Source organism: Indicator indicator, chromosome 37, assembly GCF_027791375.1.
Source record: "Indicator indicator isolate 239-I01 chromosome 37, UM_Iind_1.1, whole genome shotgun sequence".
NCBI lineage: Eukaryota > Metazoa > Chordata > Aves > Piciformes > Indicatoridae > Indicator > Indicator indicator.
The window spans coordinates 3,031,101-3,050,439 of NC_072046.1; the positions used below are offsets into that span (position 1 = coordinate 3,031,101).

Here is a 19,339-nt window from a genome sequence, read left to right on the forward strand (position 1 = left end):
ATGGTGCAACCTCCTATTTCCATCTGTGGCCGAGGAGAGTATCTGAGGACTTCACAGCTTCCAAGCTCTGAGTGCCACCCCCCCGGCTCCCAGCACATCGAGGTACCCTTGGCAGGGCTGAGGCTGAGCAGGCACCCAGGGGTCACAGTCCCGGAGAACTCAGGGCAAGAGCAAGCCCTGGATCTGAAGGGGGCTCCAAGAAAGCTGGGGAGGGACTTTTTAGGCTCTCAGGGAGTGACAGGACTGGGGGGAATGGAATAAAGCTGGAAGTGGGGAGATTCAGACTGGATGTGAGGAAGAAGTTCTTCCCCGTGAGAGTAGTGAGAGCCTGGAATGGGTTGTACAGGGAGGTGGTTGAGGCTCCATCCCTGGAGGTGTTTGCAGCCAGGCTGGATGAGGCTCTGGCCAGCCTGCTGTAGTGTGAGGTGTCCCTGGCCATGGCAGGGGGGTTGGGACTGGCTGAGCCTTGTGGTCCCTTCCAGCCCTGACTGATTCTAGGATTCTTTAATTCTATGAGGCTTCCACCACCTCCCTGGGCAACCTGTGCTGGTGTCTCTCCACCCTCATGGGGAAGAATTTCTTCCTAACATCCAATCTGAATCTCCCCACTTCTATTTTTGCTCTGTCCCCCCCAGTCCTGTCACTCCCTGACACCCTAAAAAGTCCCTCCCCAGCTTTCCTGGAGCCCCCTTCAGATCCTGGAAGGCCACAAGAAGGTCTCCTCGGAGCCTTCTCTTCTCCAGACTGCACAACCCCAACTCCCTCAGGCTGTCTCCAGAGCAGCTCCAGCCCTCTGCTCATCCTCATGGCCCTTCTCTGGACCACCTTCCAGCACTTCCAGATCTTTCTTGCAACAGAGGCTCCAGATCTGGACACAGAGCTCCAGGTGGGGTCTCAGCAAAGTGGAGCAGAGGGGCAGAATCCCCTCCCTGGCCCTGCTGCCTATGTTTCTCTTGCTGCAGTCAGTCCATCAGGTCTGGCTGGGGAGAGGCCCCCACCAGTGCTGGGCTGCAGCCCTGGGGTTGTTCTCCAGGGGCTTTCCCCAGTCCATCCCTTTTGGTGGGAATTGCAGGCAGCAGAGCTTCCCCCAGCTCCTCAGGGTGATGGATGCGGCTTGGAAGCATCCCACATTCCTGCTGGGGCAGTTGGCTTGGGCCACATTGCAGCCAAAGGGACAAAACACACCCAGAGGAGGGTCAGAAGCTGTGGTGGTGACAGGAGCCAGCACAGGAGGAAGTGTCATTAACAGGAGCCAGCAGTGCTCACCAGGCTTGGAGGGCCAGAGGCTGGAGTTTGAGCCATAGTGCTCAGGGGACTTCCCAGCTGAGCACTTCCAAATCCCAGGACTTCAATGGAGTGGAGAATGAAGAATGAGTTATTTTCTGGGTCTTCTGAGCCCACCCCTCTCTGAAAGCAGCCTGGCAGTGGGCTTGGGCTGACTCTCCATTCCTTTATGGATGTTGTCTTCTTCTCATGACAACTTTCATAGATTCACAGAATGGTTTGGGTTGGAAGGGACCTAAAAGATCATCCAGCTCCAACCCCTCTGCCATGGGCAGGGCCTCCTTCAGCTAGATTATAAAACCAGAGAATCACAAAATCATTTAGGCTGCAAGAGACCTTTGGGATCATCCAGTCCCAGCCATCGACCCAGCACTGCCAGGGCACCACTGACCCATGGCCCTCAGCACCACAGCTCCATGGCTCTGAAAGCCCTCCAGGGATGGAGACTCCACCACTGCCCTGGGCAGCCTGGGCCAGGCCTTGGAACACCTTTGCAGAAGAAGTTGTTCCTCATGTCCAACCTAAACCTTGCTTGGCACAACCTGAGGCTGTTTTCTGTTACCTTCTCACTGCTTCCTTGGGAGCAGAGCCCAACCCCCACCTGGCTCCAGCCTGCTTGCAGGGAGCTGTAGAGAGCCATGAGGTCTCCCTCAGCTTCCTCTTCTCCAGGCTAAACACCCCCAGCTCCCTCAGCTGCTCCTCCCCAGCCCTGTTCTCCAGACCCTTCCCCAGCTTCATTGTCCTTCTCTGCACCCCTCCAGCCCCAAAGCATCCTCCTTGGAGGGAGTGGCCCAGATCTGAAGCAGCACTGGAGGTGCAGGACAGATGGCTTGCAGCAGCACTTGAGATGCCTGTAACTGAGAGCACATCACTGAGCTGTGACTCAGCCCCAAACCCTTCAGGCCCAGCTGGTCCCTCTTGCACCATCCTGCCCCACCCTGGGTGTCCTCATGGAGATAAATAAAGGAGGGCTGGAAAAGGCTGAGCTGTACTGTGTGCTTCTGGTGCTGGAGGGGAGGAAGCTGTGCCTGTGGTGCTGGAGGGGAGGGAGCTGTGCCCCTGGTGCTGGAGGGGAGGAAGCTGTGCCTGTGGTGCTGGAGGGGAGGGAGCTGTGCCTGTGGTGCTGGAGGGGAGGAAATTGTGCTTCTGGTGCTGGGGGGGAAGAAGTTGTGCCTGTGGTGCTGGAGGGGAGGGAGCTGTGCCCGTGGTGCTGGAGGGGAGGGAGCTGTGCCCGTGGTGCTGGAGGGGAGGAAGCTGTGCCCCTGGTGCTGGGGGTGAGGAAGCTGTGCCCGTGGTGCTGGAGGTGAGGAAGCTGTGCCCGTGGTGCTGGGGGTGAGGAAGCTGTGCCCGTGGTGCTGGGGGTGAGGAAGCAAGTTGTGCACCCCAGGAGGGCTGGGGTTACAGTTACAAGGAGGGGTGGGCTAGGGAGCAGAGGCAGGCGGCTGCAGGAGTGGGGGCAAGGGGCTGCAGGAGTCTGAGAGGCTGGGAAGGATCAGGAAGGAACTGCTACTTTCAGAGAAAGGTTACAGGTCAGGACTCAGTGCTTCCAGTCCAGGCTTTGCAGGGTGGCAGAGCCCTTCCTCACCTCTGCTCTCCAGTCCACAACATGGAGACACTTTTTCTGCTCTGCCCAGCCAAGAGGAAGCTCTCAGCTTGCTCAGGTCCAATGTGTTAATTCAAACCCTTCAGGAGATCCCCAAGCTCCAGGGGCTTTGCAAGGTTTGATGCAGGTGAGTGCCTGCCTCAGACCAAACACAGAGGCATGTGGGGTTGTAAGGAAGAGAGGAAACAATTCTCCTCTGCAGAGCATGACTTGGAACCTGATGGCAGAATTGGCTGTGGACAGCTTCGCATTTTGTTCTGCAGGCAGCAGGCAATGATGCTAGAAGAAGGGGATGGGAAAGGAAAGATCCTGGAGCCCTGGTGGGCTTGGGCTGTGTGTCCCAGAGTCTGCCCTCCTGAGCTGCTGGCTGCTGGCTTATCTCCCCCAGTGTTACCTTCTCAGGGCTGTAAGCCATGTGGGTCAGCTCTGGGCTCCTTGGGCTCTCCCACAGATGGTTGCTCACTGGTTTTGGTGCATGAGATCTCTGTTTCCATGTTAATCCCTGCCAAAGGGAGTCAGTCCTCTGGGGCTGGGTGTCAGCTGGTTCTGCTGTACCTTGGTGAGGGAAGAGCAATGACCCTCACTGGTGACCATTCTGCTTCTTTTCTGTCTTGGACTTGTGTCCATGTTGGTCTCTCCTGGGGGTTTTTCCAGAGCATCTCCTGTTCAGAGGATGACTCTTGAGGGCAGATTCTCCTCAAGATGAGTTTAGTTTGGCTGCAATGCTGCAGGTGCTCAGAGGTCCCACCTGCTGGGTCCCACCTGCTGGGTCCCACCTGCTGGGTCCCACCTGCTGGGTCCCACCTGCTGGGTCCCACCTGCTGGGTCCCTGCTGAGCTGGGATCTCTCAGGAGCAGCAGATCCTCACCTGAGACACCTGAGTTATGCCTCTCTTTAGTAACCCAGCCCTGAGTATGATGGGGCAAGAAGTGCATCTCTCTGGGCTTCACCACAGGCCTCTGGGTTTGCAGATGCTCTGGGGAGGGAGGAGCAGAGCCCTGGAGCCTGGGTGGTGTGCTGAGCCCAGCACCTGCCTGGGTTGGCAGGATGGGGCAGGTTCACAGCCACCCTGTGTCCCCCACAGCTCCATGTTTGTACACAGCAGCTGAGAAGGACTTTTCCCTTCTTCCTCAGCTCCCAGGAGGCTATTTTCTGTGTAGGGATGAAGTTTCAGTTCTGGATGAGGTGGTTCTCCAAGGAGACTCAGAGAGGATCCTGCCACCCTTCTGTCTGTCCTGGTTATACAGAACCCATTACACAGCATCTCTGGTAGCTTCCAGCTCCCCCCTCCCCAGCCCCCACAGATCTTTTGGAGGCTGCTGATTCATTTGTGTGGCCTCAGAGCAGCAAAAAGATCAGAGGAAACCGAGTTGCTCTGAGGGAAGGCCAAGTGCTCCTGAGCATGGAGCTGCTCCCAGCTGCCTGCTGCTAACTGCTGATGCTGAGCTGGGGGGTGAGAGGCTGAGCCATGGAGTGGTGCTGGAGGTGAGCTCCTAAAAGCAGCAGCTCAGGTGTGCCACAGTGAGAAGGAGTTATTCACAGAATGCTTTGGGTTGGAAGGGACCTCAAAGCTCATCCAGTTCCAACCCCCTGCCATGGGCAGGGACACCTCCCACCAGCCCAGCTTGTTCCAAGCCTCATCCAGCCTGGTCTTAAATCCTTCCAGGGATGAGGCATCCCCAGCCTCCCTGGGCAAGCCTCTTCCAGTGTCTCCCCAGCCTCACTGTAAAGAATTTCTCCAGCTTAGCTGAAATCCAGACTTGGAGAAAGCAACAAACAGCTGGTCAGAGAGCTTTGTGGGCACAGCCTCAGTGGCAGGGAAACAAATGGGCAAGAGTCTGGACTGTGGTGGGCCCCAGGTGCTGGGGAGAGCTAGGGCAGAGCCCAGGGGTGACCTGTGCCCAGGGCAGCACATGTTGCTGTGCCCCAACTGCCTTTGCCTCCCCGAGGTGCCAGGAGTCTGAGCTGGGTTATTTATAGTGGCTGCTGCAGGCATGCCAGGCTGTGCCCAGGGGCCAGCAGAGAGGGCTGCCCACCCCTGTCCCAGGGCCTGGGGGGTCACTAGTCCCAGGGTGAGCTGCTTCAGTTTGGTGGTGGGACCCAGGCCGTGCTGCCTGACACACACACTGGTGTCAGACTGGGGAGCAGAGAGATGCTGAAGCCCTGCAGAGCCTAAACAGTTGGCTCTTGGCTGCTCCTCCTTGGGGAAGTGCTGATGGAGCAGAGGTGCTGATGGCTCTTGGGCTGTGGTGTGCAGGAGCAGGACATCAAGGCCAGGTTGGATGAAGCCTTGAGCAAGCTGGGCTAGTAGGAGGTGTCCCTGTCAAGGTGGGAACTGGGTGGGCTTTAAGGTCCCTTCCAACCCAAACCCTTCTGTGATTCTATGACACAGGGTTAAATCCTGCTCCTGCTCCCTGGGTGGACACAAAGGGGTCAGAGCAGGACCAGATGCTGCAGAAGACCCCAAAAAGCCACAAAGCCCAGGGCAAGATCCCCTTTGAGGACCCTTTGCTTAGCCTTGGGTGCTGCAGCCAGCCCCCAGCATCTCCTGGTGTGACTGAGAGCCCCATGCCTGCTGCTGCCAGGGGCTGCTCCATCAGCAGCTGCATCAGTCAGGCACAGCATGAGGGCTTCAGCCTCAGGAGAGGAAGAGGAAACACTGAAAGCAAAGCTGGTGCTGATTCCTCCAGCTCCCCTCCTGTGGGGGGAGGAATGAGCAGAGTCATGGAGCTGCAGAAACCTGAGCCCTGCTGTGATCGCTGGAGGCAGCTGGAGGCAAAGCAACCTCCGTGGGGACTGCAGGCTGGGGACAGGGCATTGCTGGGGGGCTGGAGGGGCAGCACCCACTGGGAGGCTCCAGGGAAGATGTGGACCATGCAGCATCCCTTGCACCAAAGCCTTGGAGAGCAGGGGGCTGCTGAAGGGGCTGGAGCCCTGCAGAGCCTGGGCATGCCCTGTAGTGGTGGCTGTGCCCAGGGCTCTGAAAACCTGACTGCCAAGGAAATTCAAGGAGCCATAGGATGGTTTGGGTTGGAAAGGACCCCCTAATGTCATCCAGTCCTAACCTCTGCAGCCAGCAGGGACAGCTCCAACCACAGCAGGTTGCTCCCAGCCCCAAACAACCTCCCCTGCACTGGTGCCAGCCATGGGGCAGCTCCCAGCTCTCTGGGCAGCCTGGGCCAGGCTCTCCCCACCCTCAGTCTCAAACATTTCTCCCTTCTCTCCACTCTCAATCTCCCTCTTTCACTTCCCAACCATCCCCCCTTGTCCTGTCACCTCAGGCCCTGCTCAGAACTCTGTCCCCAGCTCTCTGCTGGGCCCTTGAAGCACTGAGAGGCCACCAGAAGGTCTCCCTGGAGCCTTCTCCTCTGCAGGCTGCCCAAGCCCAACTCTCTCAGCCTGGCCTCCCAGCAGAGGGCTTCCAGCCCTGCCAGCATTGCTGTGGCCTCCTCTGGCCCTGCTCCAACATCAACAAGCACGAACTGGACCCAGTAACCCAGATGTGGTCTCACCAGGGCAGAGGAAAGGGGAAAGAGAACTTCCCTTGACCTGCTGGCTACACTCTTCTGAATGGCCTTCTTGGCCATCAGGGCTCATTGCTGTCCCAAGGACAGCTTCTTGTTCACCAGGTCCTTCTCCATGGAGCTGCTTTCCAGCAGGCAGGGGCACGAAGGGGCTGTTCAAACACCCTGGTGGAGGTGGTCCCTGCCCAGGAGATGTTACAGGCAGGGCTGGGCACTGCTGCATCCCTGGGGCTGGCTGTGGTGTGGGGGTGAGCAGGACCACCCCAGGGTGCTGTGTGCAGGGTGGGGTCTGCCCTCGGAGCACCTGGCAGGTGGAGATTGCTCTCAGAGAGCGAGGAGCCTGCTGCAGCCTCAGCTGCCTGCGCTGCTCGCCATCGATCCCTGCCTCTGCCTCTGCTTTTATCTCATTGCTTGGCTTTAGAGTCACCACAGGAGCCTGTCAATGCCTTCTGCTCCCAGCAGGGCTGGAAATGTCCAGTTCAGCTCAGCTCCCAAGGGCTGAAGCTCTCCAGCTCTCAGCGTGTGGCCCTGAGGACCATCGATCCGAAAGCTTTTGCAGGGGCAGGTGCTCAGCAGCAGCCTGGAAAGATTCAATGGATGGAGGAGTTGCTGCTTGGCAGCAGGATGCTGGTTTAGGGAAGAGGGAGGCATGGATTGAAGCTTGAGGAGGGCAGGTTGAGGCTGTAAATGAGGAAGAGGTTCTTTAGAGTGAGGGTGGGGAGGCACTGGCACAGGTTGCCCAGGGAGGCTGTGGCTGTCCCCTCCCTGGAGGTGTTCAAGGCCAGGCTGGATGAGGCCTTGAGCAAGCTGGGCTGGGGGGAGGTGTCCCTGCCCATGGCAGGGGGCTGGAACTGGATGAGCTTTAAGGTTCCAACCCAAACAACTCTGTGAATCTATTCCAGTAAAGCACCAGTTGTACTGACCTGGGAGTGCTGGTGGGACTTGCTGATCTGAAAGGTCTCTTCCAACCAGAGTGATTCTGGGGCTCCATTCATGTTCCTGGGCACTGGGCTCAGCTCTCTCACAAGCTGCTGTTCATGAGTCAAACAGAGTCATAGATTCATAGAATGGTTTGGCTTGGAAGGGACCTCAAAGCTCAGCCAGTGCCAACCCCCTGCCATGGGCAGGGACACCTCCCCCCAGCCCAGCTTGCTCAAGGTCTCATCCAGCCTGGCCTTGAGCACCTCCAGGGAGGGGACAGCCACAACCTCCCTGGGCAACCTGTCCCAGTCTCTCCCCACCCTAACTGTCATGAATTTCTTCCTCATCTCCAGTCTCAGTCTGTCCTCTCCCAGCTCAAAGCCATTGCCCCTCATCCTGGCACTCCCAGTCCTTGGCACAAGTCCCTCCCCAGCTCTCCTGCAGCCTCTTCAGGTACTGGAAGGCTGCTCTGAGGTCTCCCTGGAGGCTTCTCTTCTCCAGGATGAACAATCCAAACTCTCAGCCTGTCCCCACAGGGGAGGTTCTCCAGCCTCTGATCATCTTGGTGACCTCCTCTGGCCCCTCTCCAGCAGCTCCAGGTCCCTCTTGTGCTGGGGTCCCCAGAGCTGGAGGCAGTGCTGCAGGTGGGCTCTGAGCAGAGCAGAGCAAAGCAGAGGGCAGAATCCCCTCCCTGTGCTGCTGCTCTCCCTGCTCTGGATGCAGCTCAGCACACAGCTGCCTGCTGGGCTGCCAGGGACCATTGCTGGCTCCTGGGGAGTCTGTCACCACCTGACACCCCCAAGGCCTTCTCCTGCAGGCTGCTCTGGAGCCTCTCCTCACCCACCAGATATGGAGGAGAAGCTGAGGGAAGGTGACTCAGAGCAGGAACCTTTCTGGTCTGGAGGAATCCTTGCTTTAGGGCTATCAGCCTCACCCAGCACCAGGCAGCCTGGGCCTCTGGGTGCAGCACCTGTCTGGTCCCCACTTTGCCCTCTCCACCCTTCCCTGTTCTTTGCTCCTTTCAACCCTTTTAGATGCTCAGCTGCTCGGTGCAGCCTCCCTTATCTCTCTCAAATGGCTCCTCCTATTCCTGTCTGGGGAGATCCTGATCTCTGTAACATTAGAAAGTGCCATTATTGCCTCCTTTTGGGTCCCAGATAAGGCTTTAACCCTTTCCACTCAGAGCCATCCAGCACTGCCTGTCAGAGCTGTTCCTTACAGAGCTGTGCTGTGGAATGGCCTCTGAGCTCCCCTGGCTGAGGAGCCTCTTGCTTTGAGCACCTCAGGTGGCTTGCCCAAGGTGCAGGAGCCGAGCTGCCCCTGAGGGTGGTGAGAGACTGGCACAGGTTGCCCAGGGAGGTGGTGGAAGCCTCATCCCTGGAGGTTTTTGCAGCCAGGCTGGATGTGGCTGTGAGCAACCTGCTGTGGTGTGAGGTGTCCCTGCCCATGGCAGGGGGGTTGGAACTGGCTGAGCCTTGAGGTCCCTTCCAGCCCTGACAATTCTGTGATTTCTCCACTCCTTAACTCATGTCCTAGCCAAAGCCAAGGGTGGGATGCAGGCAGCCCCACCAGCACCACCAGGCAGTGCCTGGGGGGTGATGCATTTGAGAGGTCCATCCCCAGCCCACCCTGAGCTCCTCCTTGGCCCCAGGACTCTGCTCCCAGCCTGTCAGGGCCAAGTAGGTCTTGAGATGAGCCATGCTTGGTGCCAGGTGTGAGCCATGCTTGGTGCCAGGTGTGAGCCATCCCTGCTGCTCTCCTCACCTCCCTTGAGTCCACAGCTGCATACATGATGTCCATCCAGCCTTTGAAGGTTGCCTGTGGGGACAGAGGAGAAGAAGAAGTTAGGCAGGAGGGCTCTGGGGCTAGGGGGGAGTGGAGGCTGATGGAGTTGGTTTGGGGCTTTAGCTCTGCCCATGCCTGCCTGGCCTGGAGGTACAGCTCCTCAGTGGGCATGGCAGGAGAGGGACCCTGAGCTGAATGCACAGGAGCAGCACCACGGTGCAGAGCACTGCAGCCTGCATCTGCACAGCAGAGTGCAACACAAGCTCTGTTCTGTGGCTGAGCTCACCAGGCAGGCACTTCCCAGAATCCCAGAATCCCAGCATGGTGGGGCTGGAAAGGAGATCATCCAGCAGGGCACCCACAGCAGCTTGCCCAGGACCACAATGCCCTGATCTAGAGTGAGGTATCCCTGCCCATGGCAGGGGGGTTGGAACTGGATGATCCTAGAGGTCCCTTCGAGCCCTAACAATTCTGTGATTCTATGATTCTATACCTGGCTGTGTATGGCAAGAGGGAGACAGCTGGAGAGGTGCTGCTGGTGCCAAAGGTGTTTTGCTTTGGTGACCAAGCCTGCCTGGGGTGGGAAATCACACATCTAGCAGTAGCCAGCTGGTGCCAGGGGCATCAACTGCTCAGCTCAGATGGTTCTGAGCCTTATGGTGCTTTTTGATCAAAGGTTGAATGGGAGTCTAGGAGGAGAAGGAACACACAGGGTGCTCCATCTACCAGTGATCCATGCAGGATGGTTGGGTGGTGGATGGATGCATAACTGATGGGGGAAAAGCTGGAGATGAGCTGGAACTGAGCACTGCCAGCCCACAGCCAGCCCTGCCCTGGGCTGAGCCCCAGCAGTGTGGGCAGCAGGGGCAGGGAGGGGATTCTGCCTTCTGCTGTGCTCTGCTGAGACCTCCCCTGCAGTGCTGGGGCAGCTCTGGAGTCCTCAGCACAGCACAGACAGGGACCTGGTGCAGCAGGGCCAGAGGAGGCCACAGCAATGCTGGCAGGGCTGGAAGCCCTCTGCTGGGAGGCCAGGCTGAGAGAGTTGGGCTTGGGCAGCCTGGAGAGGAGAAGGCTCCAGGGAGACCTTCTGGTGGCCTCTCAGTGCTTCAAGGGCCCAGCAGAAAGCTGGGGACAGAGTTTTGGTGAGACAGGACAAGGGGGGATGATTTGAAAGTGCAAGAGGGAGATTGAGAGTGGAGAGAAGGGAGAAATGTTTGACACTGAGGGTGGGGAGAGCCTGGCCCAGGCTGGGCAGAGAGCTGGGAGCTGCCCCATGGCTGGCACCATTGCAGGGGAGGTTGTTTGGGGCTGTGAGCAACCTGCTGTGGTTGGGGCTGTCCCTGCTGGCTGCAGGGGATTGGACTGGCTGAGCTTTGAGGGAGTTGTCTCCCAACCCAAACCAGTCTGTGACTTTGTGACAATCAATCTTTTTTGCCCTATCAGTATTTCTGCAATAAACTCATTGCCAGAAGCCTGCTGAGATGCTGCCATCACCTGGCTTCATGAGCTGAGTTACAGTCCCCTAGAACTGAGGAGGGCAGATGGAGAGGGGAGATGAGGAAGAAGTTCTTGAGAGTGAGGCTGGGGAGACACTGGCACAGGTTGCCCAGGGAGGCTGTGGATGTCCCCTCCCTGGAGGTGTTCAAGGTCAGGTTGGATGAGGTCTTGGGAGGTGTCCCTGCCCATGGCAGGGGGTTGGCACTGGAGGAGCTTTCAACCCAAACTATCCAATGACTCATAAATGTTAAGCATTTGAAATAAAGTAATCTCATTTAAACAAGAGCAGGGGAGGTTGAGATTGGGCATTAGGAAGTTCTTTACTATGAGGGTGGGGAGACACTGGCACAGGTTGCCCAGGGAGGTGGTGGAAGCCTCATCCCTGGAACAGCCTCACAGTGTATCAGAGGTTGGAAGGGACCTCCAGAGATCATCAGGTCCAACCCCCCTGCCAGAGCAGCATCACTTAGGGGAGTCTGCACAGGAATGCATCCAGGTGGGGTTGGAAAGGCTCCAGAGAAGGAGACTCCACAACCCCCCTGGGCAGCCTGCTCCAGGGCTCTGTCACCCTCACTGTAGAGAAGTTTCTCCTCATGTTGAGCTGAAATCTTCTCTGTTCAAGTTTGAACTCATTGTTCCTTGGCTTATCACTGGGCACCACCCAACAGAGCCTGGGACCCTCCCCTTGACACCCACCCCTCACATATTGATAGGCATTGAATCACAGAATCATAGAATCAGTCAGGGTTGGAAGGGACCACAAGGATTGCTCAGCTCCCCTCTCAGCCTTCTCTTCTCAAGACCAGGCTGGATGAGACCTTGAGCAACCTATGCTGGGGGGGAGGTGTCCGTGCCCACAGCAGGGGGCTTGGACCTGGCTGATCCTTGAGGTCCCTTCCAACCCAACCCAACCTACGTGAACAGCCTGAGCTGGCAGCACCTCCTGACGGGCTGTGTCCCCAGCAGGCTGGGAGCAGAATGAGAGCATGGCTGGGCTGCCCTGCATCCCGGGCCCCGAGGACCTGCGCCCCTTCACCCCTGCCTCGCTGGCTGCCATCGAGCAGCGCAGGGCAGAGGCGGAGGCGCTCCGGATAAGGAGGCAGCAGGTGGAGATGCCTGAGGAAGAGGAGATCAAACCCAGCAGTGACCTAGAAGCCGGCAAGAACCTGCCCCTCATCTACGGTGACCCACCCCTGGAGCTCATTGGGACCCCCCTGGAGGACCTGGACCCTTTTTACAAGGATAAGAAGGTGAGGGGCAGGGTTTAGCCCGTGGGCAGGTTGGGTGGTGGGTGTAAATCCCAAGTCAAAGACACAAGCAGGGACTCCTCCATGGACCCTTCACTTCTTTCCACCATGCCTCAGGGTCTCCTCTGAGCCCATCTTGGCCATCTCCAGCCCCAACCTGCTGGGGCTGCTTCTCCTCCAAAGCAGGAGATCTGAAGCATGCACAGAGGTCTCAGCTCTCCTGGGAGCAGCTGACTGGTGGGGTGGGTCAGGGGGTGCAGAGGGCCTAACCCATCTCTCTCTCTCTTCCCTGCAGACCTTCATAGTCCTCAACAAAGGCAAAGCCATCTTCCGCTTCTCGGCCACCCCTGCCCTCTACCTGCTGGGCCCCTTCCACCCCATCCGCAGGGGAGCCATCAAAGTGCTGATCCATTCATATCCTTCTCCACTGATGCTCAGGGTGCAGGCAGCCCTAGGGGATGTGTTTCCTGATGGGGTGGTGAGCACAACTCCTGGGCTGGCCCTCAGCATGGCCAGGAGCCACTGCCCAGCCACTTTGGTCCCTTCCCAAGGAGAGGGCACCTGAAGGCTTTGGACACCTTGGTGGCATTAAGGACTCTGTCTTGGTTGGAGAAGGGAAGAGCCCTAAGTGATGGAGCTACCTAGAGAGAGGTTTAAGGTCTCTGAGGTCTGGAGAGGAAAGGAAGGAGGATGTTTACAGCTCAGGGGATCCCAGCTGGGAAGTGGGGGAACTGGGAAGCTCAAAGGATGCTTTGGGAGAGAGAAGGCAGAGGAACCAGGACACTGAAGTACAGGGAAGGAGGAAACTTGAGCCATGCTGAGGCTTTTGATGTGACACAAGCAGAGATGGAAAGGCAGAAAAGGAGCTCAAGGGTGAGAGGGACATTAGGATGGGTGGGAGGTGCTCCCAGCAGAGCTCTGGTGGCAGCAGAGGTTGGTGGCCAGGAGGTGGGATATAAAAAGAGGAGATGTTGTGGCAGAGGGGTCAGACAAGTGGGGAAAGCTGTGTCCAGAGATGGTGGAGAGGAAGGAGCCCAGGGGACAAAAAGGGAGGCAGAGCCAGCACCACAGAGGTGGGGAGGGGAGCAGAAAAGGAGGGGAAGAGCCAGGACCATGCAAAGGAGCAGGAGGACTAAGGGCAAAGTGTGAGCACAGAACTGAGCCTGCAGAGAGCTGCAGGAAGGGCAGGGCAGGGCATGGGGGCAAGGTGAGAGCCAGGACAAGAGGAGCAGGGTGCTTGGCTTTGTAAGAATGTGGAGGGGGGAGTCTGGGCAGCAGCCATAGCATTTCTCCTTGACCAGGGTTTAAATTATTCAGCATGTTCATCATGATCACCATCCTGACCAACTGCGTGTTCATGACGCTCAGCAACCCCCCAGCGTGGTCCAAGAACGTGGAGTAAGTCCCTGCAGGCCTCCTGCCACCTCCCCCAGCCATGCAGGGTCATCCCAGCCTGGCCATCCAGGAGGAGGAAGGACCACCTTGGAACCCAGGCAACCTTCAGGGGGGAAAGGTGTCATTAGGAGATGCCCTCTTGATTCCAGAAGTGATGTCCATGATCTCCACTAAGCATTGCAAAGAGTGGGAGTGTTTCACAGGGTCACAGCTCACAGGATGTTAGGAGGTGGAAGGGACCTCTGGAGATCTTCCAGTCCAACCCCTGCCAGAGCAGGACCATAGAATCCAGCACAGGTCACACAGGAACACATCCAGACAGGGCTGGAAAGACTCCAGAGAAGGAGACTCCACAACCTCTCTGGGCAGCCTGCTCCAGGGTTCTGTGACCCTCAGAGTGAGGAAGCTCCTCCTCATGTTGAAGTGGAACCTCCTGTGCTGCAGTTTCCATCCACTGCCCCTTGTCTTATCCCAGGGTGCAACTGAGCAGAGCCTGTCCCTGTCCCTTCCTTCCTGACCTCCAGCCCTCAGATATTGATAGACATTGATCAGATCTCCTCTCAGTCTTCTCCTCTCCAGAGCTGCCCAATATTTGGTGGGGTGTCTGTGTCAGGAGACCACTACAGAGCAGGTTGGGTTAGATGAGTGATGATAGCCTGGGGAGGCTGAGCAGATCCACCAGCCCTAGGACCATGGGCCAGCAGCCCCAGGTGAGGAGGGGGAAATCCAGCACTCTCTGCTGTGGTTCTGCACAATAAGGTCTCAGCAGAGTTTGACAGAGCCTGGTGGTGATGGCACATCAGCAGGGCTCAGAGGTGTTGTTGAAGAGTCACCAAATGGTCCTCAAGATGTCCCAACCTGCATTATGAGGTGAGGTGAAAATCTCCCTGAGTGCTGAAGCACCCCAAGAACCCAGCAGCAGTCTGGAAAAGAGAAGGCTCTGAGGAGACCTTCTTGTGGCCTTCCAGTGTCTGAAGAGGGACACAGGAAAGGTGAGGAGGCACTTTTTAGTAGGTAGGGATAGGGCTGGAGGGGATGGAGCAAAATTAGAAGTAGTTAGATTCAGATTGGATGTCAGGAAGAAGTTCTTCCCCAGAAGGGTGGTGAGACACTGGCACAGGTTGCCCAGGGAGGTGGTGGAAGCCTCATCCCTGGAGATTTTTGCAGCCAGGCTGGATGTGGCTGTGAGCAACTTGCTCTAGTATGAGGTGTCCCTGCCCATGGCAGGGGGGTTGGGACTGGCTGAGCCTTGAGGTCCCTTCCAACCCTGACAATTGATTGTTGATTGACACAGATTCTGTGTAACTGAGACTCCAAACTCAACTCCCCAGGATGGTCTCACAGGCAGACGTGGATAAAACCTGCCCCTGAGCTGGCCCTTAGGGCTTGGTGAGGTGAGCAGAGCCCTGAGTGACCTTTCCCATTCCAGATACACCTTCACTGGGATATACACCTTTGAGTCCCTCATCAAGGTGCTGTCCAGAGGCTTCTGCATCGATGACTTCACATTCCTGCGTGACCCGTGGAACTGGCTGGACTTCATGGTCATCTCCATGGCGTGAGTTGGGGGGGATGGGCTGGAGTGGGACCTTGGAAGGAGGCTGAGAGACAGGGTTAGGTGCTTGGCAGAGCTCTTGAAGGCCTTTCCCCTCCTGTCCTGCAGCTACATCACCGAGTTCGTGGACCTGGGGAACATCTCTGCTCTCCGGACCTTCCGCGTGCTCCGTGCCTTGAAAACCATCACTGTGATCCCAGGTGGGACTTCAGGGCTCTCCTCTCCCTGCCTTCCCCTTCCTTCAGCTCCCTGCCTTCCCCTTCCTTCAGCTCCATGCCTTCCCCTTCCTTCAGCTCCATGCCTTCCCCTTCCTTCAGCTCCCTGCCTTCCCCTTCCTTCAGCTTTTGGGTCATGGAGTCACAGAAGGGTTGGAAAGGACCTTAAAGCTCATCCAGTTCCAACCCCCCCTGCCATGGGCAGGGACCCCTCCCACCAGCCCAGCTTGCTCAAGGCCTCATCCAACCTGGCCTTGAACACCTCCAGGGAGGGGACAGCCACAACCTCCCTGGGCAACCTGTTCCAGGTCATGTCCTGATGCTTTTCCATCTGGAAATGAGCTAGTCTCACTCAGCCTGGAGGCAGTGATCCCCCTGGCAGCTGTGATCCCCCTGGGAGCCTGTGATCCCCCTGGCAGCTGTGATCCCCCTGGCAGCTGTGATCCCCCTGGGAGCTGTGGTCACCCCGGGAACCTCTGGTCACCCTGGGAGACCATGGGGTGGGCCTTGCCTTCCGGTACCCAGGCAGAGGTTGGCATGGGGGAGGCTTGGCTGGCACTGCTGCAAGGGTGGGTGGCAGTGCACGGGGGTGACCTTGGCGACACCACCAGACCCAGCACCTTTTGGGAAGAGCCAGAGCAGGTTCCCCACAGCCAGCAAGTGAGCAGTGAGAGGAACTCCTCTCCCCTAGGGCTGAAGACCATCGTGGGGGCTCTGATCCAGTCGGTGAAGAAGCTCTCGGATGTGATGATCCTCACTGTCTTCTGCCTGAGCGTCTTCGCCCTCATCGGCCTGCAGCTCTTCATGGGCAACCTGCGGCAGAAGTGTGTGAGGTGGCCTCCCCTCAACGACAGCCTGCTGGGGCTGGACAACGGCACCCTGCCCGACGCCACCTCCTCTGGCAGCCTCACCCACGCCATCGCCGCCAACCTCGCCCACGCCATCGCCAGCGACCTCGCCGACGACCTCGCTGCCAACGCCACCGCCAACGCCACCAGCAACAGCACCTTCGATTTCGAGGCCTACATCAATGATGAAGGTAAATGCTCTTCCCCCCCCACTCTTCCTCCCCCACTCTTCCCCCCCCACTCTTCCCCCCCACTCTTCCCCCCCCACTCTTCCCCCCCCACTCTTCCCCCCCCACTCTTCCCCCCCCACTCTTCCCCCCCCCCACTCTTCCCCCCCCCACTCTTCCCCCCCCCCACTCTTCCCCCCCCCACTCTTCCCCCCCCTCCCCCCACTCTTCCCCCCCCACTCTTCCCCCCCACTCTTCCCCCCCCCACTCTTCCCCCCCCACTCTTCCCCCCCACTCTTCCCCCCCCACTCTTCCTCCCCCCACTCTTCCCCCCCCACTCTTCCCCCCCCCACTCTTCCCCCCCCCCACTCTTCCCCCCCCACTCTTCCCCCCCCACTCTTCCTCCCCCACTCTTCCTCTCCCACTCTTCCCCCCCACTCTTCCCCCTCTCCCCCACTCTTCCCCCCCACTCTTCCCCCCCCACTCTTCCCCCCCCCACTCTTCCCCCCCCACTCTTCCCCCCCCACTCTTCCCCCCCCACTCTTCCCCCCCCCACTCTTCCCCCCCCACTCTTCCCCCCCCCACTCTTCCCCCCCCCACTCTTCCCCCCCCCACTCTTCCCCCCCCACTCTTCCCCCCCCACTCTTCCCCCCCCACTCTTCCCCCCCCCACTCTTCCCCCCCCCACTCTTCCCCCCCCACTCTTCCCCCCCACTCTTCCCCCCCCACTCTTCCCCCCCCACTCTTCCCCCCCCACTCTTCCCCCCCCCACTCTTCCCCCCCCCCCCACTCTTCCCCCCCACTCTTCCCCCCCCACTCTTCCACCCCCACTCTTCCACCCCCATTTTCCCCCTTTTCCCCCGCTTCCCCCCGTTCTCCCCCTTCTCCCCCTCTTCCTCCCTCTCTTCCTCCCCCTCATTCCTCCCTTCCCCCCTCTTCTTCCCTTCCCCCCTCTTCTTCCCTTCCCCCCTCTTCTTCCCTTCCCCCTCTTCTTCCCCCTCTTCTTCCCCCTCTTCCTCCCCCTCTTCCTCCCCCTCTTCCTCCCCCTCTTCCTCCCCCTCTTCCTCCCCCTCTTCCTCCCCCTCTTCCTCCCCCTCTTCCTCCTCCCTTCCCCCCTCTTCCTCCTCCTTTCCCCTCCCCCTCTTCTCCCTCTCTTCCCTCCCCCCTTCCTACAAGAAAGCTGGGAGGGACTTTTTAGGTTGTCAGGGAGTGATAGGACTGGGGGGGGAATGGAGCAAAACTAGAAATGGGGAGATTCAGGTTGGATGTCAGGAAGAAGTTCTTCCCCATGAGGGTGGTGAGAGACTGGCAGAGGTTGCCCAGGGAGGTGGTGGAAGCCTCATCCCTGGAGGTTTTTGCAGCCAGGCTGGATGTGGCTGTGAGCAACCTGCTGTGGTGTGAGGTGTCCCTGCCCATGGCAGGGGGGTTGGAACTGGCTGAGCCTTGAGGTCCCTTCCAGCCCTCACAATTCTCTGACTCTGTGATCACCCTGCTTTGCTCCTCACTTTCTTTGCTCTTCCTCCAAGGCAGACCAAGATGGACCTTCCTGCCAAGGTGCTTTGCAGGGAGAATGTGGTCAGTGAGTTGTGTCTTACTCACAGGATAGACAGAGATCAAATCCTCCTAGTCAAGGAAAATACAACCCCCCTAGGCAAGCTAAGCTCCTCCAGAAAGGTTTCATCATGGAAAGTCCTGGACAGAGCAGTGTCTCCATCTCTCCCACTTGCTGGTTAGGGCACAATGTCCCCGTGGAGGTGGGCACTGGTGGACAGCTGCTTCACCTGGCTGACCTTGGAGGTGTTCAAGAAATGTGTGGCCATGGGACTTAGGGACATGGCTTGGTGGCTGTGGTGGTCTTAGGCTGATGGTTGGACTTGGAGGTCTTAGAGGTCTCTTTCCAACCAAACCAATGTTATGATCCTAGCAGGGAGCCCAAACCCTCCAGAGCAGATGGGACTCTGGGTGGAAAACTAAAGAGGGAAGGCTGCAAGAATGAAGTTTCTCACCCTCTTCCACAGCTGTATCACAGCTGGGTCCTCCCAGGTTCAACACCACAACAGCCAACAGCAGGGGAAGGAGGGAGAGGTGGATCAAGCACAGGCCCCTGGACAGATCCCCAAGTTTGCTCCTTTCCTACTTTGCTTCTTGAAAACAAGCTTGGCCCAAAAGTGTGTGGTGGGACTGCTTTGTCCTTTGGGTTGGGGGTTTGAGACTCCAGGAAGATCTCCAGGAAGCACCTGGGGGTTTGAGACTCCAGGAAGCACCAGAAAAATCTCCCTGGCAGGGCTGGATGGTGGCTGATGCTCCTCAGGGATCTCTCAGCTCTCAGTGAGGTCTCCTCAGTGGAGCTCAGCAGGTTGGGTTGTGTCTCAGCAGAGCTGCTTTGCACCCCCCCAGTTGCTGGAGCAGGGGTGCAGAGTCAACACTGAGGATGTAAGGAGTGCAGGGCAAGGAGCAGCAGCACCCTGAGGCCATGTCTTGAGGTTGGCAGCTCCTGGGCCTGGGCCAAGAAGAAGGCTGCTGGAGTTTCACAAGCAGGACATCTCCTCCTGGGTCAAATGAAAGCCTGCTGGCAAAAAGCCAAACAGAGCTGGAGAGGCTTGGAGCAAGCTCCAGAAATCCCTCTGTGGCTCCTGGAAGGGCTGTGCTAGGTGGTGGTCTGAATGAGGCCCCAGCTGGCCTCTGCCCTGCCCGGGGGTGGGTGTCTCCAGGAGCTGATCTCCATGTCCCTGGGGGTAGATGCCCTGTGGTTGGCACTGGGTGCCAGCTCCTGTGGCTCTGGGGTTGTGCCCAAGCTGGGGAGAGGAGCTGAGAGGAGCTCTGCTCTGTGAGCAGGGTGGGGTGGGGCTGGCTGGGGTGGGAGCAGCAGGAGGAAGATGATGGCCATGGAGCAATAGGCCCTCCTGGGGCTCCTGCAGTCCCCCATCGTTGGTGCTTCCTTTGGAAGCTCTGGGACCAGCCCTGGTCCTTTGACCACACATCACCCCTCCTGCCCAGGAGGCCTGACCCTGGCCAACCTGGCTGCTTCCAGAGCTCTTCATGGATTTTGGTTGGGTCAGTGAAACAGCACAGGGGGTGTCAGGCTCTTTGCTCAAGGAACAAGTGACAGGACAAGAAGAAATGGCCTCAAGTTGCCCCAGGGGAGGTTTAGGTTGGCCATGAGGAACAATTTCTTCCCCTTGAGGGTTGTCAAGGCCTGGTCCAGGCTGCCCAGGGCAGTGGTGGAGTCCCCATGCCTGGAAGGGTTTCAGAGCCGTGGGGATGTGGTGCTGAGGGCCATGGGTTAGAGGTGCCCAGGC

The 19,339-nt window shown here is 58.4% G+C and overlaps 1 protein-coding gene across 1 annotated transcript in view; it reads left to right on the forward strand.

Moving 5' to 3' along the window:
* Nucleotides 1–11,600: 11,600 nt before the first annotated feature.
* The window catches only part of LOC128978483 (sodium channel protein type 4 subunit alpha-like), a 57,856-nt gene continuing 50,117 nt past the window's right edge, over nucleotides 11,601–19,339 (forward strand). The window contains exons 1-6 of the mRNA XM_054396426.1: nucleotides 11,601–11,864; nucleotides 12,157–12,275; nucleotides 13,170–13,259; nucleotides 14,686–14,814; nucleotides 14,920–15,011; nucleotides 15,718–16,065. Coding sequence (XP_054252401.1) covers nucleotides 11,601–11,864; nucleotides 12,157–12,275; nucleotides 13,170–13,259; nucleotides 14,686–14,814; nucleotides 14,920–15,011; nucleotides 15,718–16,065 — 1,042 coding nt within the window. The remainder of the gene's footprint in view (nucleotides 11,865–12,156; nucleotides 12,276–13,169; nucleotides 13,260–14,685; nucleotides 14,815–14,919; nucleotides 15,012–15,717; nucleotides 16,066–19,339) is intronic.